This window comes from Malus domestica, chromosome 15 (assembly GCF_042453785.1).
Source record: "Malus domestica chromosome 15, GDT2T_hap1".
Taxonomy (NCBI): domain Eukaryota; kingdom Viridiplantae; phylum Streptophyta; class Magnoliopsida; order Rosales; family Rosaceae; genus Malus; species Malus domestica.
In genome coordinates, this window is record NC_091675.1 from 31,379,141 (window position 1) to 31,393,248 (window position 14,108).

The window sequence follows — 14,108 nt, forward strand, 5'->3', positions numbered from 1 at the left end:
AGCTTTTGCACTAGCCTCTACTTGTGGTTAATCAAGTTAGTACTATTTTAATTCCTGTATTTATTTCTGTATAGCAAATATTTTTGGTTAATAAAGTATTAGAATTTCAAGTTCTATTATTTCTGTTATTTTTATTTATTTCTGAATTGTCCTTCAACACTTCATACTCTTTCTTTGACCTACTTAAGTAAAAACTTTTAGATCCCAACATTTCCAGCCAAAAGTTAAACTTCGTATTTACTCCACTGCGTTTCATCTATCATTATTTGATTGGCACACTGTTCTTGATCTCACGATCGACGATTCTGATGAGATCGATCCCCACTTCAATTTGTTCAAAGGCTGTGGTGGGTCCCACTTGAAGGAGAAGGTGGTGGAGGGTGCTTGTAAGAAATTTGTCTGCATCTTCGACAAGTCGAAGCTCGTTAGGGAGTTTTTCGATACCAGAACCTGGTCTCCGTCGATGCCCTGTAGTTCGAGTTTGTGATGGGGCATGGTGTGGTTGCAAGCCTTGCCCGTGGGGAGTATATGGTTTTAAGTTTTTTTTTTACTTTCCTTAATTAATTATTTTAATATCCTAACTAAATTATAATTTTTAAAAATATTTGTAGAAAAATTAGTTTTTGTTATTAGTTGTTTAGCCATGTGGCACAAGTTTGGTGGTCATGTCAATACAAATGTGAAATTCATTGTTACCACATCATCAATTAACGGTTAATTTAACAAATTTTCTAATGGGCATATGAAATTTAAATGAAAGAATATATAAACGTTTGAGATTGAAATATTTTAAAAATATTATATGAGGTTGCAATTGAACACAAACTTGAAGGAGCAAAATGTAATTTACCCTATTTATGAAGCACTTGTTACAAAGCATAATGAGAAATTCATTATGCCCACATTTTTGTACTTCTTTCCTACCTCTTAAACTCAGCGATAACTTTGCATTGGTTCAAAATACTGTTGATGAATTATCAAACTGATTAAGTTCTAAATTGTTCTTGGATGATTAGGCCGGATCTGTTCCACCTAATTCTTCTCATCAAACAATCCAGATCTTTAAAATTTGATTCAACGGCTAAAGTTATTATAACTTTTAAATTGGGCCTGTGTTTTTAGCCGTTGGATCAAATTTTAAGAGCTCGAATTGTTTGATGAGGAGGATTAGGTAGAAGGGATCAAGAGAGGACCCCTTTCCGGATGATTGTATGTTGTTGGGAACAAATGAGTAGCAAAGAAGATGATTTATTTATTTATTTTACATGCGGTCCAATATCCTAGTGGATAGGGTATTGGACTTCCACTCATGCGTCCCGAGTTCGAAACTCTCTCTCCTAAATTATTGTAATAGTTTCAAACTCTCTCCATCTCCTTACTAATAATAAATAAAAAAAGAAAAGAAAAAGGAAGGCCTTCCACAATGGGTCCGAAATTTAAGAGTGATAGACAATAATATAGGAATCAAACTTCTGTTGTGGATCGGAAAAATCTGAGTGCAATGAGAGTGATTCTCATTTTTTTAGTTCAAATATTGAATTTGTGAGTGTGATACTAATACAATAAAGGGTTTTTATCAGCAATGGTTCATGAGATTGACTAAACTCATCATTTTGATCATTCACTTTCAAAATCAATCAATGTCGTCCTTGACATTCACTACCACACATCAATTTGGTCTTTCCGTTTAGATTCTGTCAATTACTCTGTTAGTTTGTATGTGCGACCCACAAAACCAATAAAATGTTGACACATGGATTACACAAAAGAAAGGGTTTTATCACAAATGGTCTTTGACATTGATCAAACTCCTCATTTTGTTCCTTGAGTTTCAAAAGTCAATATATTTGGTCCTTGACTTTCACTATCGCACAAGAATTTAGTCATTCTGTTAAAATTTCGTTAATATTTTTGTTAGTGTCGTAATATGGTCCCACTAATCCAATCATATGGCGCTACATGGATTAACTATAAAAATTTTTTTTTTAAAGATTTAAAACTAAAAGTAAAATAAGAAATTTAAAACAAAAACTAAAAGAAAAAAAAGAAGACATCATCATCTTCAGTTAGGTATGCTTAAAAAGAAATGGAAGCACCATGACACTATTAAAGCTCTTGGCCTCCCTGAACTCACTCCTCATTCTCTCTAGTTGGTTATAATCCTATCAAATTTGAATTGAATTTGGATTCGATTTTATTGAATTTAGGTTGAATTATTTTTTTTCAATTGGGATTATGGGATGCGAGAGAAATGCAAGTGCTGAATACTCGTCAGTTGGTTCACTCTAAAAAAATAGTTTTTTAATAGTTAATCCACTTGGCGCCATATGATTGGATTAGGGGGACCACATCAGTACATTAACAAAAAATATTGACGAAATTTTAACAGAAGGACTCAATTGATGTGTGATAATGAAAGTCAGGGACCAAATTTATCGATTTTTGAAACTCAGGGACCAGAATAAAGAGTTTGATCAATTTCAGGGACCGTTTGCTATAAAAACCCTTCATTTGTGTAATCCATGTGTCGCCATTTTATTGGATTTGTGAGTCCCACACACAAACCAACGGAATAATTGACGGAATCTAAACGGAATGACCAAATTGATGTGCGGTGGTGAATGTCAGGGACGACATTGATTGATTTTAAAATTGAGAGACCAAAATGATGAGTTTGGTCAATCTCAGGGACCATTTGTGATAAAAACTAATAATAAATGACAAAGAGTGTGAGAGAAGTGATCAATCATAAAATAGGGAAATATATAAAACTCACCTAGATCAAATTGGTCTTGCAAAATTGCAAGAATTTTGAAATTGATCTTGCACAAATATAGAAAATTTTGAAATTGATATTGTAGAATTGCTGGAATCTTGAAACTGATCTTGCAGAAGTACACAAAATTTCAAAACTGATCTTGCAGAAATGTATGAATTATGAAACTGATCTAGAAGAAGTGCAGAAAATTTTGAAACTGATATTGTAGAAGTGCATAAATTGTGACACTGATCTTGTAGAATTAGTTTTTACGAATCTAAAGCCAGTTTGAAGTTTTTATAGACCGCGTAGTTTTAGACAAGTCTATTTGGAGCATGGCTGGAATTTTGAAATTTTGGTTTCCTTGTATTTGGGCTAGGTTTGTTGAGGTTTGAGTTTTTTTCTCGTCTTAAAATGATTCAAAACTAGTGGAGTTCTATGAAATGTATGGTTGTGTACATTCATTCTTCACTGGACACCCAATTTACTTTGACATATTTCTTTGGACATCCAAAATAATTTACTAAACTTTCAAAATTACCCTTTTTTTTTCCTACTTTTATGAATTTATTTCTATGGACGCTCAAATTTTCTTATCTTATGGACACTCTTTTTTCCTTGTATTAATTATGAAGGCTTTATCTTCAATTTGAGAATTTCCGCTGATGGCATAATTCGTTGTCTACATGTGACTGAATGGTTCTTTTATTTCATGAAGCAAAATTTGCACTATAACCAGACGCAATATGAGGAAGAGTCCCAAAGTTTAGATAAGCATGATAAAGTAAAATTCAAGAGTCGTGAAGTCCATTAGTCGCTTGTTTTAAAACTCTGTGGGTGTCCAAAGAAAATAATAGTTTTCATTAAGAAATCACCAAGTGATGCAGTCATATTTAATATAGGAATGTGATTGTGTAAATCCTAGTATATTTTGGGATATCTAGGAATATTGTTTAGGGTTAGATATTATCCTATTAGAGTTGTAATCCTATTAGGGTAAGGAATTAACCTTCCCTACTACTATAAATAAAGGCAGAATGGGGTGAAATACAACACACATTACAATTAAATCTCTCTCTTCTCTCTCTTGCCGCCGGCCTCCCCTTCTCTATTCCCTTAGAATAGTTCAGTAAATTAGGCCTATAACACATTATTAGCACGTTATTGCTAGAAGCTAAGAAACTAAAGGATTGTGGAAGAGGCTTTCTTCTACAAAATTCTAAGGCTTTTATTCATGTGCGCTTAAAATAAAGTAAGATATTTGAAACGATTATGAAGCATGAAAACATTCCCCATGATTCATGAACTCCCTATATTTATATTTACCTTCCGATATATATATACGTTTCATGCATTACAAAATTATTTATTTTTCCATGTGGAATTTGTGAGTCAAAGCATCGAAATAAATTAGAAGCAATTAGGGTTCTTCAAACCCTAGAATAGTCGAAAAAAAAAATTCAAAAATGGGATTTTTTTTTTGCTACAGCCCAACCACATGGGGTACCTTGTGATAACGTCGTTGATATCTGGACCACACAGCAGCAACCCTTTGGGCTTTACTGCGCATGTAAGACACCTCAGGCCTTTACTCTGGTAGGATTTCCACGGGCCAGTAGCCCCTGCCCAACTCCAAAGAGGCATGTAACTTTCTTAGACTTGTCCTATCGTGTCCCTAACCCAAAAACTAGCAGCCCCATGCTGCTGGGCCTTGTCATGTGCCCTAGGCCCTTCTGCAACAAGCCCTTGTTACTTGCTGGGCTTCGCCCACTCTTTGGTCCAACTGTCAGTAGCCCTAGATGCTGTTGGGCTTACCTACCCCAGCCCAAAACCTAGAAGCCAACTTTGGTTGGGCTTCCCCGCACACCCAGGCTAGCCCTGTGCTGGGCCTCTCCTTCCCATGCCTTGTTTTGGCCTAAAAACCAGCAACCTTTGCTGCTGGGCTTACCCTAGACCCACAACCTTGAGGCTCGTAGCCTCCTCGAGGCCTATAAAGCCTGCAGCCGTGTTGCAGGGCTTGTCCACAGACTGCAACCAACCCAATAAGGTTGGACCGCAACCTTTTTTCGACCCAATGCCCATTTTTGGCATTCTCGTGTTATAAATCATACCCATTTATTTTTTTGGGGTACTTTGATGTACGCTAATTAATTAATTTTAATACAATTGTCACTTGGCTTATCACCAACCGTAGCTAATATGACCCGTATGTTATTATTTTGCTTCCTAATAGATCTCGTTTGGTCCCGATCTATTGAATTAATTAAAAGTGAACAACAGTCTATTAATCTAACAATTAATCCAAAATTATTGACCTGAAGATCACTTTTGGACATTAACAATTCAACAATTTATTTTTCTACTTTGAACCATTGACATCCTTTCGTAGTCTCGAAGCTCTCACACTTGAGTTCCCGAAACAACTCAAATCCATTATGCTTTAATCAACATATTGTATTATGTGTTCTTGCAAAACCTCTCCTTTATGAACTAATCGTTCATAAAATTAAATTGAATATGTAGTTTCATATTTAGTGCCTTTGAAATCCGAAGTTTTCACTCAAAACTTACCCATGAAACCTGAAGCTTTCATGTTGAAATTAAACCTATACATGTCTATAGAACCTAAATGTTCTACAATGTATGTCTATGGACTACCATATGACTAACCACGTTTTTTTGTAACCTTCATTTTAGGGATATGTCGAACTTGAACAAGCTCGATTTCACCGATTTGGAAGTCTCTGGAAGAAACTACCTGAAGTGGGTTCAAGACGTGAAGCTCCATCTTACCTCAATGAGCCTTTGAGCCACCATCGAGGAACCTATGGACGTCTCAATTGACGAAGCTCAGAATCCTACTGCTATGATCTTCATTTGAAGACATATCCTTGATGCACTGCAGACCAAGTATCTCACTAAGGATGACCCATGCACCATTTGGCTCACTCTGACCGATCGTTTCAATCACGAGAAAGACATCTAATTGCTTGAAGTAAGACACGACTGACAGCATTTACGCTTTCAAGATTTTAAGTTCGTGAATGAATACATCTCTAAAATTTGTAGAATCCGATCACTACTTAAGTCCTGTAAATAGGACTTAATTGAAGAGGATCTCCTGGAAAAGACATATTTGACCTTCAATGCCACCAATATTGTCATGCAGCAACAATAAATGGCACAAAAGTTCACCAAATGTTTGGATTTGATCTTTATTTTAATTATTGCTAAAAAGCAGAACCAGCTTTTGATGAAAAATTATCAAGCTTGACCCACTAGCTCGAACACTATGCTTGAAGCGCATGCAACTAATTCTAGCAACCACAAAGGACCAAAGAATTGTCGTGGCTGTGGACACAGCCGTCAGTACTAACCATGGTCCTAAGGTCAACAGAGCAGAGGCCTAGCCAAGGGAGGAAATTTGACTCAGAAGCACCAACCCCTTGCCCCTAAAGCCACAAACTTCAAGAAAAGGGAAAAACTACCGTTAAATGGATTCCACTGCAATGGATATGTGCTATCATTGTGGATCACAGGATCATTGGTCACATGTATGTAGAGCTACCCCTAGAGCCATTGCCGAGTATCATTCGTGCCGTGAGTCTAACTTTGTGCATGTGGAACATCCAGAAAATACTACCACATCTATGTAGATATTAGATTTTCAGGAGGCATCAACTCTTATGGAAAAATAAAGTTTTATTTTTCTAGACATGTTTTTAGGGTGTTTTCACCCCTAGCGGTTGAACCCACTAGGAGTGGCCGAACCCCTCCCTTATTTTTCTAGGATTATGGTTTAATTTTTCAGATAGTTTTTCTAAGTCTTAGGAATAATTTGTTTGGTTTGGTTTGTTTTGAATTATGGATAATTATTTTTATGGATATTATTTCTCGATTGATTATTTGAATGATTGGAATTATATTTATGCATGTGACCGATTCAATTAATTTACTTTTAGGTATGACTAGTGGGGAAATTAGTTGTCTGGTTGATAGTGCTACCACACACACCATCTTGTGTGGGCGACATTATTTCACTAACTTCGTACCTAAAAAAGCACTTCTGAGAACCCTCTTAGGCTCATCCAACCTGTTTGAAGGATACGGAAAGACTTGCATAATGTTGTCTAATAGTAATGTCTTAACTATTAAAGGGGCCCTCTACTCTCCACGTTCTGGAAGAATGTTACTAAGTTTTCGAGATAGTAAATATCATATTGAAACCACTGAAAAGAATGGTTCTGAATTTCTTTGCATCTCTTCTTATGAGTATGGCCAGAAGCGTATTCATGAGAAGTTGGAATGTCTTTCGAATGGGTTGTTCATCACAACCATTCGTGGCATAGAGACCTACCATGTGGCCGACCCTTTGCCTGGATTCTAGAACACTTTGCTACTTTAGCATGACCGTATGGGACATCCCGGACGTGACATGATGTGCCGTATCCTCAAATCATCACATGGGCATCATTTACCTCCCTACATTGGATTCTCGCCTTGCAAAGCTTGTTTTTTAAGGAAGTTGAATACTTAACCCTCATGTACAAAGATTATTCACAACCCTCGTAAGTTTCTTCAGAGGATTCAAGGGGATATTTGTGGACCTATCCAACCAACATGCGGACCATTTAGATATTTTATGGTTTTGGTTGATGCATCGACACGTTGGTCACATATCTGTTTACTGTCCACACACAACATTGCATCTGTGAAACTCCTAGCTCAAATTGTTAAGCTTATGGCTCACCACCTTGATTATCTGATTAAGTCGATTCGACTGGATAATGCTGGAGAGTTTACATCACAGACCTTTGACGATTATTGCATGTCACTTAGGATTGAAGTTGAATATCATGTACACTATTATCACACCCAAAATGGCTTGGTAGAAGCTTTCATAAAGCGCCTCAATTGAGAGCTTGGACTTTAGTTATGTGAACCAAATTGTCAGTATCTGCTTAGGGCTATATGCAATATTGCACACAACCATGTTAGGCCGCATGAGGCCCACCGCTACCCAACCTCATTCACCATTACAGTTGGTTACTAGATACTAGCCTCATGTCTCGCATTTATGTGTGTTTAGATGCGTAATTTTTTTGCCAATAGCGTTGCCACTACGTACCAAAATGGATCCTCAGAGAAGAATGGGAATCTATGTCGGTTATGATTCACCATCAATTATTCACTACTTAGAGCCTTTGATAGGAAATCTCTTTACCTCACATTTTATGGATTGTCACTTCGATAAGATAGTCTTCCCGTCGTTAAAAGGAGATAAGAATGCCACAAATTGTCATGGTATGCTCCCACTGTGTCTCATTTAGATCCCATCACTACCTAGTCTGAAATTGAAGTGTGTCATATTCTGGATCTTCAGAGCATTGCTTAAAGTATGCCGGATACACCGTAACATTGCCCTGGAAGGATGAACAGTCCCCGAAGGAGGGGCGCCTCACCTCCTACGCGGCTTGGTAAACTAGCGGCTAGCAAAACTTTTGGTCCTACCCTGAAGTGTGGCAGACCCCCTGGTTCAAAGGATTCATAACCCTGAAAGAGGAAAATAGCATAAACTAATGAACCTAGTCTGAATCCGACCATCACTTACTCATCTATTCCAACGTATGAGGTTATTCTAGATTACGATGATGTCTTAGGTGAGAGAAACTAGCCTCCCGAGAATCGTGAGATTTTGGTCCATTATGCAGTATTGAATGATGTTTAGAATCGGAATGAGATGATCGTCGATGATGCATTTGCGTACATAGTAGCTATTGACATCATGCTTAATAATGACATTGAACCACGTTCCGTTGATGAATGTCGACGTATAATTGACTAGTCAAATTGGAAACAAACAATCTAGATTGAACTCGATTTGCGTGCTAAACGTAAGATGTTTGGGCCTGTAGCTCCTACTTCACCACATGTGAAGACCGTGGGCTACAAGTGGGTTTTCGTGAGGAAGCGTAATGAGAAGAATGAAATAGTGCTATACAAAGCATGCCTCATAGCGCAAGGTTTCTCTCAACGCTCTGGGATTGATTACGAGGAGCGTATTCCCTTACAATAGACGTCATAACGTTTCGCTACCTTATCAGTTTGGTAGTTTATGAAAAACTGAATATATAGCTTATGGATGTGGTAATTGCATATCTATATGAGGATCTTGATACAGAAATCTACATGAAAGTTCCAAAAGGACTTTCATTGATTGGTTCAAATAGTTTTAGACCACGGAACACCCTCTCTATTAGATTGAGAAGATCACTCTACAAACTGAAACAATCCGAGCGGATGTGGTATAACCATTTGAGTGAATATTTGACAAGTCAGGGTTATGTGAGCAACAAATTATGCCTATACATGTTCATCAAGAAGTCACATTTTGGATTTGCGATCATTGTAGTTTATGTCGACGACATGAACCTCATCAGTACTCCCGCAGATGTTGAGAAAATTGCCATTCACTTGAAATTAGAATTTGAGATGAAGGATCTTGGGAAAACTCGATATTGTCTCGGCTCGTTCAGACTCTAGATGCTAAACGAGATCTCTTCCATCCCAAGGAGGATGATGAAGAGATTTTGGAGCTTGAAGTTCCATACCTAAGTGCAATTGGTGCTTTATTGTACTTGGCTTAATGCACTAGATCTGACATCTCCTTTGTTGTTAATCTTTTGGCTAGATACAATAATGTGCTTACACGCAGACATTGAAATGGGGTTAAAGACATTTTTCGCTACCTTAAGGGTACGATTGATTTGGGCTTATTCTACACCTATGAATCCTTGAAAGGAGTTGCCGTCCCCTCGGTCATTGGGTTGATTCTTGCCTCGTTGGTTACGCAGATGCTGGTTATCTATCTGACCCATATAGGGCATGTTCTCAAACGGGCTAGGTCTTTACCATTAGAGACACTGCAATATCTTGAAGATCTACCAAGCAAACACTAGTTGCGACTTCTTCGAACCATGCTAAGATTCTCACCTTGCATGAAGCCTTGCGTGAGTGTTTTTGGTTGAGAGCAGTCATAGAACATATTTGAAGCACTAGTGGTCTTACTACTGTTGTTGACCTTCCTACAACGATCTTTGAAAACAATACACCATGTATCAAGCAGTTAAAGAAGCGATACATCAAGGAAGATAACACCAAGCACATTGTGCCGAAGTTCTTTTATTCTCACCAGTAACAACATCATCAGAACATTGAAGTCAAGCAAATCCGTTCCTAGGATGATCATACTCCGTTGAGTTCACTACCTTCATCCCGTATGACGTTTGTTTTAGACATTATGCATACTTTTCACTTTTCTCCTTAGTCTATGAGTTTTTACCTACCTTAGGTTTTCCCATAGCAAGGTTTTGTGAATTTAATACCAATGCATACTTTTTTTTAATTTGAGACTTGTATTTGCTCGTTGTGCTGACGACTTCATCAACTGTTCTACCTCACCTATTGAAGACTTGATGCGATATTTTGTTTGAGTATTTACACACTCAATGGGGTGTGTTGCAGTTATATTTAATATAGGAATGTGATTGTGTAAATCCTAGTATATTTGAGATATATATATATATATATATATATATATATATATATATATAGGAATATTCTCTAGGGTTAGATATTATCCTATTAGAGTTGTAATCCTATTAGGGTAATGAATTAACCTTCCCTACTACAATAAATAAAGACACAATGGGGTGAAATACAATACATCTCACAATCAAATTTCTCTTCTATCTCTTGTTGCCGACCTCCTTTTTTCTATCCCTTAGAGTAGTTTAGTAAATTAGGCCTATAACACCAAGATATTTACGGTAATTTTATATATGGGTATAAAAATCTTTTCCTTTTAAATAAAATTAATGAATGTCAAGAGATGAAATTTGGTGTCACAAAGACGTACTCTGTGTTTTCGTCCTATAGGTAAAGCTCCCTTAAAATATCATTTTGTCAAATAAAATAATTGCTAACACTAGGCACATTTTAAGCGAGATGATAATACAGACGTAGCACAAGACCAAGACCAATAGCTAATTGTAAAGCCAATCGAAATTAAAGGTGTGCAATCCAGTATAGAGAATACCCAAATTAATTATATTATATAACAAATTGTATTGGTAATTATAAGAGTAAATTCCATTTATTAGGTTGAATGCGTCACATGCTGACATTTAAATGCAAATATATTCCACCGTAGCATTTATTTGAAAGATTTCGTTCCCGAACACTTACTATAATAAAAAGAAAAAATTGTTGTTTCCTCCATTGTTTTCTGCTATTTTTCATGGTTTTACTGCAAAAGGTATGTGTGCGCATGCACGTCTATATACAAGTCTTTTTGGTTTTCTACCCTTTCCAATTTATTTTGTTCAATTTCCTTTCAATTTTGATTGGATTTTGTTTTATAGACAGGACTTTGTTTTTCTAGCGTGATCAAGATATGCAATCCACTCAAAGTTATTATCCTAAGCAAATTAGCTTCCCCAAAGGCCAACGAGTACTCCTAACGAATAATATCTACAACAAAAACTTCTTCAAACCAAAATCAAAAGCAGAAGCCAAAGTAATTGCCGCCAAGAAACACAGTGAGTCGGAGAAAAGGCGAAGGATGAGAATCAACAGTCAATATACCACTCTTCGTGCTATCCTCCCAGACTTAATCAAAGTATATTATTTAATTGATTTGATGGAATTTTGTTTGAATGTGTATGGTGTATTAGGGAAAATGTCTCGCAAACTTTCCTCACTTAGAATACTTGACATACAGATGGACAAGGCATCTGTGCTTGGAGAGACAGTCAGGAAAGTAAGGGAGCTTAAAAAGGCGTTAACAGAAGTTGAAGCAGCTTGTCATTGCGGGGACAGGAGGGATGAGTGCGTTTTACCTGGCGGGGTTGACAAGTTAAGTGTCGAACAATGCGAGGGGGAGAAAGGAGGGCTTGTGAAGGCCACATTCAGCTGTGAGGATAGGCTGGGGCTCATTTCGGACATGACAAGGGCACTGAGTTGTGTAAAGGGAAGGGTTGTTAGGGCTGAGATGGTGACAGTCGGTGGAAGGAGTAAAAATGCATTGTGGGTGCAAGGGTTAGGTGGTGGAAATGAAGGGGTGGTGGCGCTGAAGAGAGCACTGAAGGTGGTTATTGATCGCCCTGTTTTGCCAAGGAATATTATCTGAGGAGATTGGACGGCCCTTCTGTAAGACTCTGTGCTAACCCTACCCAAAAGGACGCTTGGACAGCCGTAGTTGTGTTCATAGGGTACCGAAATTTATTTATCTTTGATTGATTTCTTATTAATTTATCATTAATAGGAATCGATCGTCTGATCTACCTATTTCTATTTTGTGGATCTTCTTCACAAAACAAATCAATAAAGATCAAGTTACAAAACTTGTTCATCCATGTCAAGTAAAGAAGCGACACCCCTTCAGGTTGGAGGGGGGATTGTGCCATGCGACCTAGACATCAACTAAATCACGAATATCGATCTTCATAGAATTTTCGGTAGATAATCTGGTTGGAAAAAGAGATCACACGAAACCTAGATTACATAGCTATCCACAGTACCATAGTGTAATGGCACATATATGTAGCTTATCTGTACATGAAAGTTCTCTGAAGATCTATGTCCACATTTTCTCAAAGGAGTGGACACATCCTTGTTCATTCCATATGGTAGCTTTAATGAAATGATTAAACATTACAAGCTTTAAATAAGGCATTCCGTATGAAGTCCGGAGAATCCCAAAAAAAAACAGAAATCGTCCGTAAAAATTAAGGCCATCTTAACTAGTCTATGCGCTGAGATACAAGAGTTTCAGAGGGCCTGCAGATAGGTTGCGATATCCTCACTGATAGGGCTTAGCAGCGAAGAGTCAACCCTTGAGTCTTCAATGGCATTCAGCAGTTGTACCGAGTCAGATTCAAGCCAAAGTTGTGGGAAATTAAGGCCTACAGCAAGTCGCATTCCTTCACGGGCTGCCAGAAATTCCGCCTTGGCTGGGCTAGAGACATAGGGAAATCAACGAACAAACCCGCAAAGAAAATCACCGGCCTGATTACGAAAGATACCACCAAGGCAGCCCGTAAGAATGGACACATCCCTTTTATGTATCGTTCAATTATTCGAACCATTTCTTTAAATCTAAATTCTGTGGATACATCCATTTTATGTTGTATATGCTGAAAAAATTAGAGTACACAATTGTAGATATAAGTGTAGGAGAGACAAAACAAGTAAATTAAATTACTTGTATTACACTTGTTGAAATGGTATAATGTTACATCCCACATCACCCAGGGGAGTGGATCCTCTATGCCTTATATGTATATACCCATCTCTACCTAGCACGAGGCCTTTTGGGGACTCACTGGCTTCGGGTTCCATCAGAACTTCAAAGTTAAGTGAGTTCGTGCGAGAGCATTCCCATGATGGGTGACCCAATGGGAAGTTCTCATGTGAGTTCCCAGAAACAAAACCATGATGGCATGTTCGGGGTCCAAAGCGGACAATATCGTGCTACGGCGGAGTCGAGCTTGGGATGTGGTGGGGGCCCGGGTTAGGGTGTGACATAACAGCCATGTAGTTTGTAGGTTGATTTACAGATAAACATTAAAGCTAGATCTTACATTTTAGAGAGCAAGGACACATCTCTAGCCATTCAGGCCATTAGAGACCACGATCTGTCCACTTGGGAGAGGATCAAATGACACAGTACAATCCAAAAAGATAAGAATAATAGCTGTGTTACTTACTAAAAATTAGAAACTAAAACTAGCCGCTGCAGATTTAAGTGTAACGACTATTTCTAAAAATAGCAGGTTCTTCACATCCTTCAATTTCAGTTTTCTCTTCAATGTTCTTCTTCAGGATCATCATCTGTAGGTTTAATCTTAGGCATGTGAGAAGCTTAACTCTCAACAGCCTCTCCTAAGCTACTAACTAGCTTTACACCAAGCCTTAACCTTAATTGATTAAATCTCTGATTTGATAATGCTTTTGTAAATATGTCTGCAAGTTGTTCTTCACTTTTGCAGAACTTCAAATCAATCACATTCTCTTGTAGAGCTTCCTTTATAAAATGGTACCTCCTGTTTATTTGTCTAGTTTTCTGATGAAAAACAGGATTCTTAACCATGGAAATAGTTGACATATTGTCATAGAATAAGGGAGTTGCCTCATTTTTCATTTCTCCAAAATCATCAAGGACAAATCTTAACCAAATTGGTTGTGCTGTTGCTTCTGATGCTAAGACATACTCAGCTTTAGGAGTTGATTGTGCAACTGTATTTTGTTTCACAGATGCCCAAGAAAATACCCCATTGCCAAAGCTAAA

The 14,108-nt window shown here is 37.6% G+C and overlaps 1 protein-coding gene across 1 annotated transcript; it reads left to right on the top strand.

The window, feature by feature from the left end:
• Positions 1–11,213: 11,213 nt before the first annotated feature.
• LOC103437172 (transcription factor bHLH131) lies at positions 11,214–11,948 on the top strand. Its single transcript, XM_017332781.3, has 2 exons — positions 11,214–11,438; positions 11,541–11,948. The coding sequence occupies exons 1-2, from the start codon at positions 11,214–11,216 to the stop codon at positions 11,946–11,948; spliced, it is 633 nt and encodes a 210-aa protein (XP_017188270.2).
• Positions 11,949–14,108: the final 2,160 nt, after the last annotated feature.

Coding starts and splice junctions, on each gene's coding strand:
- LOC103437172 (XM_017332781.3), top strand. CDS start 11,214: ATGCAATCCACTCAAAGTTATTATCCTAAGCAAATTAGCTTCCCCAAA. Junction 11,439..11,540: donor TCCTCCCAGACTTAATCAAA/GTATATTATTTA, acceptor CTTGACATACAG/ATGGACAAGGCATCTGTGCT.